This window comes from Chrysemys picta, chromosome 5, assembly GCF_011386835.1.
Source record: "Chrysemys picta bellii isolate R12L10 chromosome 5, ASM1138683v2, whole genome shotgun sequence".
NCBI lineage: Eukaryota > Metazoa > Chordata > Testudines > Emydidae > Chrysemys > Chrysemys picta.
Window position 1 is genome coordinate 9,657,554 of NC_088795.1, and position 14,289 is coordinate 9,671,842.

The 14,289-nt window shown below is 43.0% G+C and overlaps 1 protein-coding gene and 1 non-coding gene across 4 annotated transcripts in view; both read right to left on the reverse strand.

Annotated features, from left to right (window-relative positions):
• Positions 1–804: 804 nt before the first annotated feature.
• TRNAA-UGC (transfer RNA alanine (anticodon UGC)) lies at positions 805–876 on the reverse strand. The gene has a single exon. It is a non-coding gene; the product is annotated as a tRNA-Ala (tRNA).
• A 6,418-nt stretch (positions 877–7,294) lies between these two features.
• CENPC (centromere protein C) overlaps positions 7,295–14,289 on the reverse strand; it is an 80,834-nt gene continuing 73,839 nt past the window's right edge. For all 3 annotated transcript variants that reach the window (XM_065595859.1, XM_065595861.1, XM_065595860.1), the window contains exon 19: positions 7,295–7,561. In XM_065595859.1, coding sequence (XP_065451931.1) covers positions 7,519–7,561 — 43 coding nt within the window. In that variant the 3' untranslated portion in view covers positions 7,295–7,518. The remainder of the gene's footprint in view (positions 7,562–14,289) is intronic.

The window sequence follows — 14,289 nt, forward strand, 5'->3', positions numbered from 1 at the left end:
GCAGCCTCTCCTCACCTTTATGAGCATGAGGTCTTGGGAAGAAGGTCAGCAAGAAGATTGTTTGGTTAATATGAAAACTGGAAAACACCTTGGTAAGAAACTTTGGGTGACGACGAAGGTAAACTTGGTCTGTATAGAAAACAGTGTATAGAGGATTTGATACTAATGACTTCAATTCTCCCACTCTCCTGGCCAACATACTGGCCACCACAGAGGCCATTTTCATAGAAATGTGCACCAGAGAGCAGGTCACTAGAGGCTCAAAAGTAGCGGGGGAGCGGGACCCACCAGTGTCATCAGGACTAGATTCAGGCTCCACGGGGGAATAGGATTCTGCACCTGTGGAAATAGTCTGGAAATATTCTGTCCAGGCCCTTTAAAACTCTTACAGACATCAGATTGTGCTGAATAGAAGTGAGGACTGGGGAAGCCTCTTTCAGTCTTGACCAGACACAGAACCTCTTCCATTTACCCAGGTAAACTCCTAGTTGGTGGTTTTCTACTATCTAGCAGCACCTCCTGAACTTCCCTAGAGTAGTACTCCTCCTCCCATGTTAATCATGAAGCCTCTAGGCTGTCAGGTGAAGGGTCATAGATCATAGATGTGATCATAGAAGATCAGGGTTGGAAGGGTCCTCAGGAGGTCATCTAGTCCAACCCCCTGCTCAAAGCAGGACCAATCCCCAGATAGATTTTTACCCCAGTTCTCTAAATGGCCCCCTCAGAGATTGAACTCACAACCCAGGGTGTAGCAGGGCAATGCTCAAACCACTGAGCTATCCCTCCCCGCCATAAAGGCAAATGTGGAGATATTGGGGAATGAACCCAGGGCCTCATACATGCAAAGCATGCGCTCTACCACTGAGCTACATCCCCAGATGTAGATTGGGATGTAGGAGGAGGCCACGATTCTGTGAAATTAAGTGTGCATGAGGTGGGAGTGACAGAGGAGGACTAGCTGAAAGGGCTAAGAGCTCTGAAAATCAGTGCAGACAGGGCCAGGCAGGGGCGATCAGTATAAGATGAGCCTTGCCCTGCTAGACCTTGCACAGAACTTTGGGCAGAAGAGGGATTCGGGGGGTGGGAGGAAGCATACAGGATTTCCTCTGAGCATGGCAGTAGAAAAGCATCCATCAATGAACCCGGGCTGTGGCCCGTTCGGGAGAAAAGCTGGTGACATTTTCTGTTGACTTATGTTGCAAACAGGTCCACTCGGGATGCTCCCCAGAGTTGGAAAAATAGATCTTATGTCTGGGCACAGGGATCACTCATGGTGCTTGATAAACCACTGCTCAGATGATCTGCCAGTCTATCCTGGGCCATTGACAGGTAAGCCGCTTCCAGAAGTATAAAGGCGGCAATGCAGCAGTTCCGAAGTAGAATGGCTTCCTGGCAAAGCAACACAGATCAGGCACTGCCTTGTTTGGCATAAAACAATGCTGTTGTATTGTCAGTCAGAACTCTCAAGTTCCTTCTCTTAATGTGGGGAAGGAATGCCATGCAAGCTGATCAGATAGCTCACAATTCCCTGACATATATAGGCAGACTGAGATCCTATATCAGATCCTATATCTCCCCTATGCCTGGGGAGAGCAGAGACCTTGCTTCTGCAGGAGATCCAAGGGAGCCCTCCAAGGCAGCCACAGCTAAGGTCAGAGATTGTTGAAGTGGGGAGCAGGGAACTCCCTTGCAGACATTCCCAGATCTGTCCACCAATCCAGGGACGATAACACTCGAATTGGAATGTGAACGATTGTGTCTATGCGGTGCTTCCTTGGTGCATACACCTCAGCCAGCCAGCCCGCCCTGCAACAGTCTGAAACATAGCCTGGCATACTGGACTACATAAGTGCACACTGCCACATGCCCCAGCAGCTTCTTACTGTGGTGGGGGGGATAAATTTTTAAGTCTAGAATAATGATTTGTATCGTCTGAAACCTCGCCTATGGTAGTAACGCTTTGGCTCTCGTGGAATCCAGGACTACTCCAGTAATCGTCTGAAACCTCGCCTATGGTAGTAACGCTTTGGCTCTCGTGGAATCCAGGACTACTCCAGTAAATTCTACTTTCTGTAGAGAAGACGGGACTGACTCCTGTGTTGATCAACAGGCCAAGCCCATCCAATGTGGAACAGATTACGTCTAAACTGGACAACACCTGCGACCTGGATCGACCTTTTATTAGCCAGTCATACAGATTCGGAAAGACGTGGACTTCTGACCGCTGAAGGAATGCTGCTGTGAATACACGAAAGGCAGCATTGTGAACTGATAGTGGGAACTCACTGAGAATGAATCTTAGAAATTTTCTGTGGCTCTGATGAATTACCTGGTGGAAATAAATGTTCCTTAATTTAAGAGCAGCAAACCAGTCCCCCGGCTCCAGGGAAGGAATAATAGAAGCTAGAGTAACTATCCAGAATTTTGATTTCTTTAGGAATTTCTTTAACTCTCTTACATCTAAAATAATCCTAAGACCCCCTTTGCTTTCGGGATCAGGAAGTATCAGGAATAAAAACCCTTTCCCTTGAGCAAAAGAGGGACCTGATTTATAGATCCCACAAGAAGCAGCAATTGTATTTCTCGCAACAAGAGTTTCATGAGCGGGGTCCCTGAAGAAGCATGGGGAAGGGGATGGGAGGAGGGGTAGAATTTGAAGGGTGTATCCCACTTCTACCGGATGCAAGGAAACTCTGTATTGAGGGGGAAACATCCACGGTTTCCTAAATGGCCTCTGATACAGTACCGGTCTCCAACTGTGTGCAGCCCAAGGGTGTTTTCGGTATGCCCCATGCTGGAGCTGAGGCTGAAACCAAGGTGGGGAGGTACTGTATGCCGACTGGTGGGAGCAGTTACGCTGACACACATAGGAGCCCACTTCTGACTCTGAAGAGCCATACTCATCGGTACCGGAGAGGCAGGCTCAGAATCAGAAGGGGATCATCTGCGGCTTTCCTTTAGACGGTACCATCTTAAGTGGTAGGCTAACGGCTGAATCCGCAGGTCTCAGGTGATGAGGTGGTGAATCTGCTAGTGTCAGTACTTGGGCGCCAATGCCAGGCAAGACCCCTGAACCGTCGGTGAAGAGTCAATCTCTCTCTCACAGCCTCAAAGACCCCAGGATTACATGGAACCAGGAAAGTGTTATAGCCCTGTGGTACCAGAGTCTGAAACGATACCGACGATGGCACTTCAGATGTCATCTAAACAGGCCTGTGCTGGGCTCTGGAGTCAATTAACTCCCCTGCACTCCCGAGACTGTCTCCTTTTCGAGCACACAATTTGAGCTCAGTCTCTGAGTACCTGGTACCGAGCCTGACTTGCAGTGCTGCCTCTTTGGCACCAATGACACTGGTCTGCCCCTTGGAACAGCAAGGCCAGAGAAGCCCTGCTAACTGATGCTGCAGCGCTCAGGACCTGGGCCAAGGAGGACAGTTTAGATGGATGCTGGAGTGCGGATTCCAGACGCAGATATTTAAGCCTGGCTGCCCTGTCCTCCTTCGAATGGGGCTTAAAGCCCTTACAGGAGCTGCATCTGTCATTTACCTGAGCCTGCCCCAAGCACTTAAGCCAACTGGGATGTGGGTCACTAATAGGCATTGCCTTAACACAAGAGTGGCAGGGCTTGAAGCCTGGAGAGCACGGCATATCTCCGGTACCAAGACTGGTACTCAAACTAGGTGCCAGACGCACAATTTTTTTTAAAAACTAAGCTGTACTAACTACACAGAATCTTTTACAGCACTAGAAGAGAATTGCAGAGGCAAGAATGGGAGCTCCAACAATCATCCCAGGAGACAGAAAGAAACTAAGAGAGCTCAGGAGCAGTTTGACTCTTTATGCCTGCACATGGTGTACAAGGCAGCAGAGGGTGCTTGTGCCACCTCGACAGGTACTGCTAAGGGAAAAACTCTCCCACAACTGGCACTGGAGCACAAACACCTGTAGTGGAATGGACATGTGCAATCACTCAAAGAAGAATCTATACATCTAGATCCCAGATAGCTTTTAGTAAACCTGATTAACTCTGCTCTCTAATAAGAAACCACTCCACCTAGGGGCTATCGTGCAGATTTGAAAGGGACAAATTGAGCAGTTAAGTTCCATGTTAGTGGAACATGGTAAGCGCCTTGATTTTGCTGAGTGATCAGTGATATTTTAGTTAATTTTTTAAAATAAAATGCTATTTAGGAAAGTTGGATCTGCTTGTATGTCCAATGTATTATGACAAGAATATCTGCTTCCAGTAACTAAGCACAAACAGCACTACTGTAGGATGATCATAAAATGCACTGCATTACAGCATTAGAGTTGTGAGAACATACGGCTTTGCAAAGGTTAATTCTTAATAGTATCTAAAAGAGAGGGAGGGGAGATGAAACCAAATGCAGAAAGATGCTAGACAGGGGAAGAGTCAGACCACGGTTATAATATTCTGTTAAGGCAACTGATACACATCTGAGATGGATGTCTGAAAAAAATGTGAGAAGTACAGGAGATCAACATGCACAATACTGGATCACAAGATCAATTTTGTTGGACTGCAGTCCTACTGTGAGATTTATGACTGGATCTAATCAGCATAGGAAATGCATGTTCAGATTTTTCAGATCCTAGTAGAGAGCAGAGACCTGCATATGAGATCTTGTAGTCCAGTCCACCCCCCGACAGTGCAGGACTGTTCCCTGGAGTATATTCCCCAGTGCTTTGACCAAGCCTTGATAATTAGACACTAGATAATGGACAAAATTTTCAAACATGCCTATATGACATTCCATTTTCAGATGTGATTTAGGGTTGCCTTCAGGGCAGTGTCAGTTTGAGCTATAATTCAAATTTTGCCCTTAACCCGACTCCCGTTCTCACACACAAGTCTCTAGCTCAAGTTAAGTGGTGCCTTAAGCTCAAGCTAGCTATCCCATCCAAGGGGATTCAGCAGGGATTGGATGGAGCTCCAGTGCTGCTGAAGCTTGAGCTAGTAATGCCATGTGGACGTTACAATAATTCACCAGCTGCTAATCCAATCAGTGTGCAGCTCCACTGTTGTTTTGCAGTGTAGTTATTGACTCCCCTCTCACTTGAGCTTGGCTAGATCCAGTGGAGTAACTTGCGTGTACTAACTGAACTGTTGCGGTGAATTGCAATGTGATTTAGGGAGACAAGATGGGTGAGGTAATAGCTTTTATTGGTTTCCCTGACCTGAAAAAGATCTCTGTGTAAGCGTGAAAGTTTCTCTCTCTCGCCAACAGAAACTGATCCAATAAAAGATGTTACCTCCCCCACCTTGGCTCTCTAATATCCTGGGACTAACAGGGCTACAACAACATTGCATACAATGGGACTTAGGCTAATTTTGGAACTGGGAATTAAACGCTTTTGAAAATGCTACCCTATGGGAGTAAGTTAACCCCTTAGTGAACGGACTGATTTATTGTGATTTGATTTAGTCAGCTTTGAAAACACCATCACCTATCCTTATTTTACTTTCCATAATTCCTTATTTTTAAATTCTATTTTCATCAAAAAACATCGGAATTCTTGATTCTGTACGTTGGCTAAGCAACCCAAAATTCAGTGAATTCATCAGAACACAATACGTGTAATAGGTGTATTAAAATTACATCAGCTCCTGGGTGCTGTGTATTTTCACACGAGGAAGTCACCCCAGCTCTTTCTCCAATTTTCTATAAGCTGTATACTTATATATAAAGCACATCCTCAAGTAGGCGTGAGTCTTCTCCACTGAAGTCCAGGGGAGTTTTGGCAATTACTTCAGTGGGAGTGAGATCGGGATCTAACAGCATTGGAACAGCCTTAGCCAGAATTATGCATTGAAAGATTCTAGCTGGCAGGAGGCCGACACAGATTTTCCTGTGCAGTGTGAATGGGGGTGATCTGGGTACTAAACTAGTTAGAAAACCTTGCCAAAGGCCAGATTCCCACAAGTTTCTCTACACCAGTTTTATATAGTGGTGTGTAGCAGAAGTCACCCTGTTCAGGGAAACTTTCCTCTCTTTTCCCCCCATTCCAAAAGCTCTAAGGTTTCTCTCTCTCTCCCCCTTTACCCCCCGGTACATCTACACTGCAATCTTGGGCTGTGACTGCAGCTCACTCAGACATACCGACGCTAACTTGGATGAAGCTAGAGCGAGTACCAAAGCAGTGAAGCTGTGGCAGTATGAGCTTCGGCACAGGCTGTACAAGCCCACCCAGAACCCTATGTAATTATTTCGGTGACTAGTATGCACTGAAGCCCCTGCTGCTGTGGTACCTGAGTTTGTGCAATAAAAGCTAACTCAGGTATATCCACACGCGCTGCAATCACATTCCTGACTGCAGTGTACATACCCCTAGTTTGTCAGTGCTGCTCCAGACCCCCAGCTTGAATCACATGACAACACTGCCTCAGCCCAGAGCACCGTCTTCTTATAAACTAAGAACTGTAAGGATGTTTGGTTTTAAAAACACAGCCGTATCCACAGCTTACCTGAATCCAATTCAGATTTTAAATGGCTCTGGGGAGACCTACTTTTATGACCTATAGTAAAGATTTCTGAGAAGCTGAGCTTCTTGCTGTGGTATTAATAATAGATCTATGCAGATTGATATTCCTGGGAGATAAAAGGAAAGGAAAAATATTAAAAACTGATGCTTCTGGCAAATGAAAAACTAATGGACCATATTTTCCTGAGGGGATGGGAGGTGCTTTCATTTTATTTCACTCTGATAACTGTCGGAGACCTGCCATAGTGGGTAATGCTCAGAGATCACTGTCTCCAGCTAACAGAGAACGTCTTGAAAACAAAGGATGCTGAAGGAGATGCAAGTGACCTGTCAGATATTTCAAGATGACAGTAGCGAAGGCACAGGATTATGCACCAGGCTCTAACTAAATTTGTAACCCAGCTCAGCAACGGGAAGAATCCTCCGACGCTCACCTTTCGGTGTGGGACTCTGGGCTGCTTCTAAGACACAGAAGACCACCTGGATTTCAATAGCAATTCAGCTCAAAACTAAAATCACAACAATTACAGGCAGGATTTGCAAAAGCGCTCTCACTGAAGTCAACCATCAAACTCGCTTTGGCTTCAATGGGAGCAGTTAGACCAGTGATGAGCACTTTTGATGAACCCCCTGAAAAGTTTCACCGGTGTAGCTCAGATTTTAATGAATGTTACAAGTGAGACGCTGCCTGTTGTCATACGAACATCTGGATTTTTGTGAAGAAACCCCATAAAGTGCCAGAAAATACATTCTTAAATGTGCTATAAAAGTGAAGAATTTAAGGCTCTGATTTACACTATTTACTCTTTATTGATACAAAACCAGAACTGACTTGTGTGACCACAAATGGTTACATAAATTTACAACTTACAGCTGACAAAGAGATCTGTTTCAATGTCCGTGAAACAATATATTCCCAGACCTGAAGAGAATTCCAGCCAAAAAGTAATTATGGGGACTTCTTTAGAATCCCCCAATATCCAACGTAAGATGATCTCCAATTTGCTGGACAGGCTATGGGGAAGAGGACTCATTTAATGAACGTTCTATAATTGGCCTGAAATACAAAAAAGCATGGAAGTTAGTTTATTCAAACTAGCAGATAAATCTTACAGCAAAAATTTACTGCTCACCCACTTGCCCATACCATTACCTAAAAGCAGCCAGTGGACAGTATGGCAAATTTCATTTGTAACAGCAAGGAAACATTGTCCAGATACAACAGTGATTTTCACAAAAAACAACAATCCCATTTACACTAAAAAAGCAGGTTAGCCTCCACCAGATTAATGAAATCTGTTAAACCTATTCAATTTGACAGCTCCAAGATTTTATGGTTCCCTCAACCACTATGTCAGTTGTCAGTACAAAATCACTCCTTGCTATGACATTGCATTTTATCTATAAATGTAATTCATTTTATGCTTTATTTTGTTGATTATTGTGACTATGTATTTTGTGTAGTCAGAACAAAAATTATTTGAAGAGCAGAAATTACTGTTAGAACTTTTAGTACACATTTCAATGCACACAGTATTCACTCTACATGCACCACGTTATGTGGGAGGTTGCAACAGGGTGCTCTAAAATCCACATATATAATCAGACTGAAAACTGCCGTACTAGTTCTAGGCCTGGGGTAGAGTTTGTGGAGCAAGTCTGGAGGCATTTGATCAAAGCATTCCTAAGATAAAATGCCTTATTTAACATTTTAATTTTCTTCTAGTGCTTTTTCACATAGAGATCAGGGGAGGGATTTACAGGCATTACCCACACAACATTTCATTGAACTTCCCCTGCTGAGATCTCGAGTCCAGGACTAAGAACCAGCACCAAAATATAACTACCTAAAATGTATTAGATTTTCTTTTTAGTTCTGCAAAGTTGCACTGGGTTGCTATGGGATACGTATGAGCTCTGTTCACCACCACTATTTCATATGCCTACTGTAGCGGGAGGCAATTTACATTTAGCTTGCTTTGCAAACGGGAGTTGCAGAGTCACTTCTAAAGCAGCTGGGATTAGAACCCAGGACTCTAATATGAAAGACCCAAGACACTTAAAAAAATTATGGCTGAATGTGCCAGAGCTGAATTACCTTATAGCAGTAGTCAGAGGATGTGAGTCTGTGTATTAAAGAATTCAGGATGTTCAAGAAATTAAATATGGCCCATGTCCCTGTGGCTGAAACAATGGAGTGAGTGGGGGACAGAGAATTCTGTTCAGTGGTCTACTCCAGACTTGGTTTGTGAGGTCAGGAAGTCACCTGAACCAGAATTTTTAGAGGTGGTGGAAATCGCCCTCTGGGGTCTGTATGGAAAACACCACTCCACACCCCATGAGAGGCGGGAAAGATGGTCTTGCGTTTAACACACTGGACTGGGACTCAGGACTTCTCAATTCAGTTCCTGGCTTAGCTTTTGTCAATTCACAGTCTCAATGCCTCAGTTTCCAAGCCAGAAGGCTATTTTGGCTCTTCAGGGGACTGACCGCTTTGGCTGGTTTGATACAAGGAGCTTTCCAAAGCTGCACAGAGATTCTACATTGGGAATCACCCCCTACTCGAAGTGAGGAGCACTCTTTAGAGGTCCTGGAGGGCACCAGGAAGACATAGGATGGACTCTGCAGGTCTGGGGGCCAGTGCTGTGCTTGGTGTAACATTTTTAGATTAGCAGTGGTTATTAGGATCTGTCTTTTGCTGAAATGGGGACAGTTAAAGAGCCATTGTCTTTGCAAGCTCTTCTCAGCATGGGTGACGTTGAAAGCGGATTCTGCAACCTCTCTAAAATCCATAGAGGTCTGATTAACTGTCCTCTCTCCCTCCCCTTCAGTAATGCATTTCACTTCCAATTCCCCTTCCCACAAATTCCTCCCTCCAGGCACAGCCTCCTCACATGCCCTCCTGAAGTTCACTGTTGCCAGCAGGAACAGACCTACTCTCATTGTGACAGGTGGAGAAGAGACTCAGGACTTCCACTTCCTCCATGAACAGGGAAGGGGGAAGCCATACAGCCCTTTCCCTCTATCAGGAAACCCCTGAGGTATGCAACTGCACAGATTCCAATGAGAAGGGATTCCAGGGCTCCTCTTTTCTGCCACTACTGGGGAAAGGGGAGTGCAGACGACCCACCCCCTAGCTCGACTGGGAGGTGAAGTAGGCACGGTGCAGCTCCTCTCCCTCCCAGTGTTGTATCCAGCTTGTAACTGGACTCCTTGCAGCTCCTCCACCACTACCTTCCCTTCTCCTATTGGTCACTCAACCCCAACGGGTGGGCCTGGAGAGGCCAGGAGAAGAGGAGGTGCTGACAGATGAAGAGAACTAGGGAAGCACCACCTCCTCAGCAGTCGTGCCCTCCCCCTCACTACCTCAGCTTTCTGGAGGGGCAGAGGGAGTAACAGAGGGAGCGTGTAAATTCACTTGCTAAAATGCTTGTTGACATGGAGCTACAATTGCAGGGACAAAACAGGCCCTGTGCTCTTCCAGAATGTCAGAGTTTGAGTCCCAGAACCCAAACAACCTAGAAAAGCTGCAACGAAATGTAGACTTAAGGTGACGCTTCCCACACAACACAATCACATAACTCATAGGAATACAAAGAGAAATTGGGAAGGTCACAGTACTTTACTGTCCCTGCACACAACCCCAAACCAAGACAATTATTCATAGTCCAATTGATCCTCAAAGTGCTCTGTGCATCAACAATCTGAGAAGTATTTGCTGCTTATTGGCAGAGACAACACAAATGGACAAAAAATGCTAAGGGAGACATAAGATGCTGTGATCTTCCTAAGAACACCTCAGCGCAGGGACTACAGAGGTCAGAGATAAGGTTGTGTGAGAACTGTCACCTTAGCACTGGTGACAGTGCTTGATTTTTTCTAAGGTTTGTGTTTTGGTTTTATAACATTAACACTGTTGGTAAGGCATAGGTAGAGGGACCATACTTTGCATTCTCTTGTTTTCTAACTTTTGGAACATGATGTTCTGGAAAGGCATAATTTATTCAAATTCTGCATATGAATATTTATAATAGACAAATTGCATATTCACTTGATTCTATTACTTAGAAAAATACTCTAAAAATATATTATATCTAGATATGTCGGAATGACAGTCTTTGGAGAGGGTCTCCCCTCCCCCCCCCCATGCCTATATATGATTTAGGAGCTGGCCTGCGCCCAAATCCCACAAATTTCTGCACAAGCTTAACTTCGCACAAGTGAAGAAGTTTAATGCCATCAATGGAACTATTTATGTATGTAATATTAAGCATATATTTAAGTGTTTGCAGGACCAGAGCCCCTAGTTTGTTGTTGTAAAACAGAATGTAATAAATTACAAATTACTCTAAGCAAATCCAAGAGATTTAAAATCAAGTTTGGCACTTTGTTGTACACTTACTTAAAATACAGAAAGGTAATGACATTGAGGCAATAATTCTGATATTATTTATCCAAGTGGATAAATTACAAAACCAGAATTGGATTGTTTTGAGGAAAACTGAGGTGCAAACTGTATTATTGCTATAGTACACATTTAATTTTTGTTTTTTTTTCCATTTTCTGTCAGGTTCAGAAAGCAAAACAGGTTCTTCATTTTGTATCTGGAGAGTGTCGTTAGTCTGTCCATTCAATGACTAAGTCATTTTACTGAAGCAGAAGACTAAATTAATGAGAATAAAATGACATCTAGCCTAGATTGTGACTGGATGAGACTGATCCACTTATACTTTCATTTGGTTTATTTGGTTTAACCAGGAGGAATCAGACTAGATCACAATGGTCCATTCCTGGCCTTGGAATCTATGAGCTCTAAGGAGATCCTGAGACAAAAATACAAAAACAAAATAGGAACAAGTAGGAAAACATAAAAGTAAACATTAAACATGATCAAAACTTATTTAGCCCTTAAAATCTATTGAGCCGCATTTATAAGTTAAAATATTTGTTCAGCTATGACAGATGGGTATTAACTTATTACTACAACAGCCACTGTGCCTTAGCTATGAATTTTATAAAAGTGTACAACAAATTCTAGTTACTCAAAAAGCAAGTGTTTGCATTTACCAATATTAGTAAAATCAGCTACAATAATAATGAGGTGCAGCATGACCTCTACAATTATCACTTAATTGTACTTTATGGGCCAATACTGGGAGCCTCATACTTTCCTCTCAAGGTTTGTCCTTCCTTCAGCACTTTTTCCCTGCCAAGCTATATAATTAGTCCTATTTCATAAGCTTAATTGTAAATTTGTTTTGATTAATTAGCCCCAGAGCTGACTTGGCACTTATTGAGACATAAGGGAGGGTTCTTGGTCTATTCAATGGACAGACTACTGCACCCTAGGGGAGTCTCCCCATCAGCAATAAAATTCACAAATTGTGTTCGAAAAACTTTTCTATATTTAATTAACTTTAATTTCTTTAAATTGCCCATTTTGTACTATAATGAAGGTGAGGTTAGCATAAAGGAAGGATACAATTTATCAAGTTCAGGTATCACATTCTGTTGCTTTTATGGAATAATCACCAGGTGAACCCTGCCTTTTGGGTTGTTGATGAAAAAAAACTCATTGCTCCTACATGAGTAATGTAAGAACTACTGGAAACCTAGGACAGGAATTTAAGGTACCATGGTGGCTATGTTCTGTTGATAATGGCAAAGGAAATATTTCACTTGCACAATCAAACTGTGTTCTGCTCTTCCATTTCAATAGACAAAGTTCCATTCAATGGCATATTTGACTTTGAAGCATCTAAAGAAATTGTTTTTCTGCAATCTTACCATAACACCTTCTACCATGTTACTTAACTCTTGATAGGGTGACCAGATGTCCCGATTTTAAAGGGACAGTCCCATTTTTGGGTCTTTTTCTTATATAGGCTCCTATTACCCCCCAACCGCCGTCCCGATTTTTCACACTTGCTGTCTGGTCATCCTAACTTTTGACAATGTTTATACTTTACTCTAAAAAACAAAACAAAACAAAAAACTATTTGTGACCTTGGCCCATTCAGTTGCTTCTTTCCTATCACTCCCTTTGATTTTAGGCATGTTGGTTTAGGTACGTTCATATACTGATAGTTGATAATCCCTAAACTCTCTTCATACAACTGCAGTATTGAACAGGAGCTTTCATGTTTACTACAGTTAGAACAAGAAACCACCAACTACTGAATTCCCAAACTTTCTTTATTCAGACACTACATTCTTAAAAAAACTGTTGTGAAGTCAACAGAGCATTCAGCTGACATACAACCAATGGTATAGGTGCCATAAAAATACTTTTATAACTTGTCTCCTATTAGGCAGAAAGAACTGTGATGTTATCACCTCCATTTTAATTTTTTACAGTTAAAGTTTTCATTTCATTTGAAATTAAAACCTAATGTTTCTAGTATCAAAAGCTCTCATATGTGTTATATTTCTGTAAATATTTCAGAGTAACATGTTCAAAATAAAAAGGAAACGGGGCATGGTTATAGTATAAGACTGTATTAAGACTATCAGAAAATACTATGTAAATCTAATGAAAAGTGACCAAGAATTAAGTCAGATGTTAAGATAACTTTCCATGTTTTAAAGTATTTTAGAATTCCATTTAAATCATTCTAATGTTCCTTCATTTGACTCTTTCCAACTTACAGAACCTGTATAGACCCAACATTGCACAAGGTCATGAGAGTAACCTGGAGTCTTAAAGGAGATGTATCTTTTAAATAAAAACATCGACAAGTCTCATCTAGCCTTGCAAAAACCTACTCAGAAGAAAATCTTCAACTTTATAGTAGAAATTGTGTTGTGGAGTATTTGGGCATACAAATGAGGTTCAGGCAGATCACAGAGCATTTCAGTTGGCTGCCCCCAGACCTAACAAATGACCACTACACCAGATGAAGTGCACACACACAAGAGATTTCACTCAGTGTTCTTTCACAACCAACAAAAAGTGTCTTTGTCCACAGGCAAGTGTCTGGTTCAATGGATCAGGAATGAACAAGGATCAATCTCTATTGCAAACTAGTCCATAAACTGGGCCGTCCTTTGCTTCAGGGAGGTACTGGTAAGTTGTTCCTCTTTATCAGGAGAACATACTACAAAATCAACAGAATACACCCAGACCCTTACTTAAACAAGTTTCAGAGTAGCAGCCGTGTTAGTCTGTATCCGCAAAAAGAAGAACAGGAGGACTTGTGGCACCTTAGAGACTAACAAATTTATTAGAGCATAAGCTTTCGTGGACTACAGCCCACGAAAGAAGCATCCGAAGAAGTGGGCTGTAGTCCACGAAAGCTTATGCTCTAATAAATTTGTTAGTCTCTAAGGTGCCACAAGTCCTCCTGTTCTTCTTTTTACTTAAACAAGACGCTTTGTTCCAGAGGCTTATATGATGCACTTGAATCAGTTATATACTACCTGGGACTAAGGGTGTGTCTGCACTGTGACACAGAGTCTCAGAGCCCAGGTGAAGTGACTTGGGTTCACAAGAATTGAACTGCAGAACTAAAAATAGCTGTGTCGATATTCCCACTCGGGCTGGAGCAAGGACTCTGAGCCTGAGCTCCAGCCCAAGTGGGAAAGTCCACACTGCTATTCTTAGCCCCGCAGCCCGAACCTTGCAAGCCCAAGTCAGTTGATGTGGGCTCAGACTCAGCACAAAGCAAATAGATCAAACATGTTAGAAACTACACTGGGGCATAACACGTTTTTGGCTTTAGCTCTTGATTCGTTTTCATAAAATGTACTCAACTGACAGCCTTGAAGCCTTAAATCTTTGTCAAC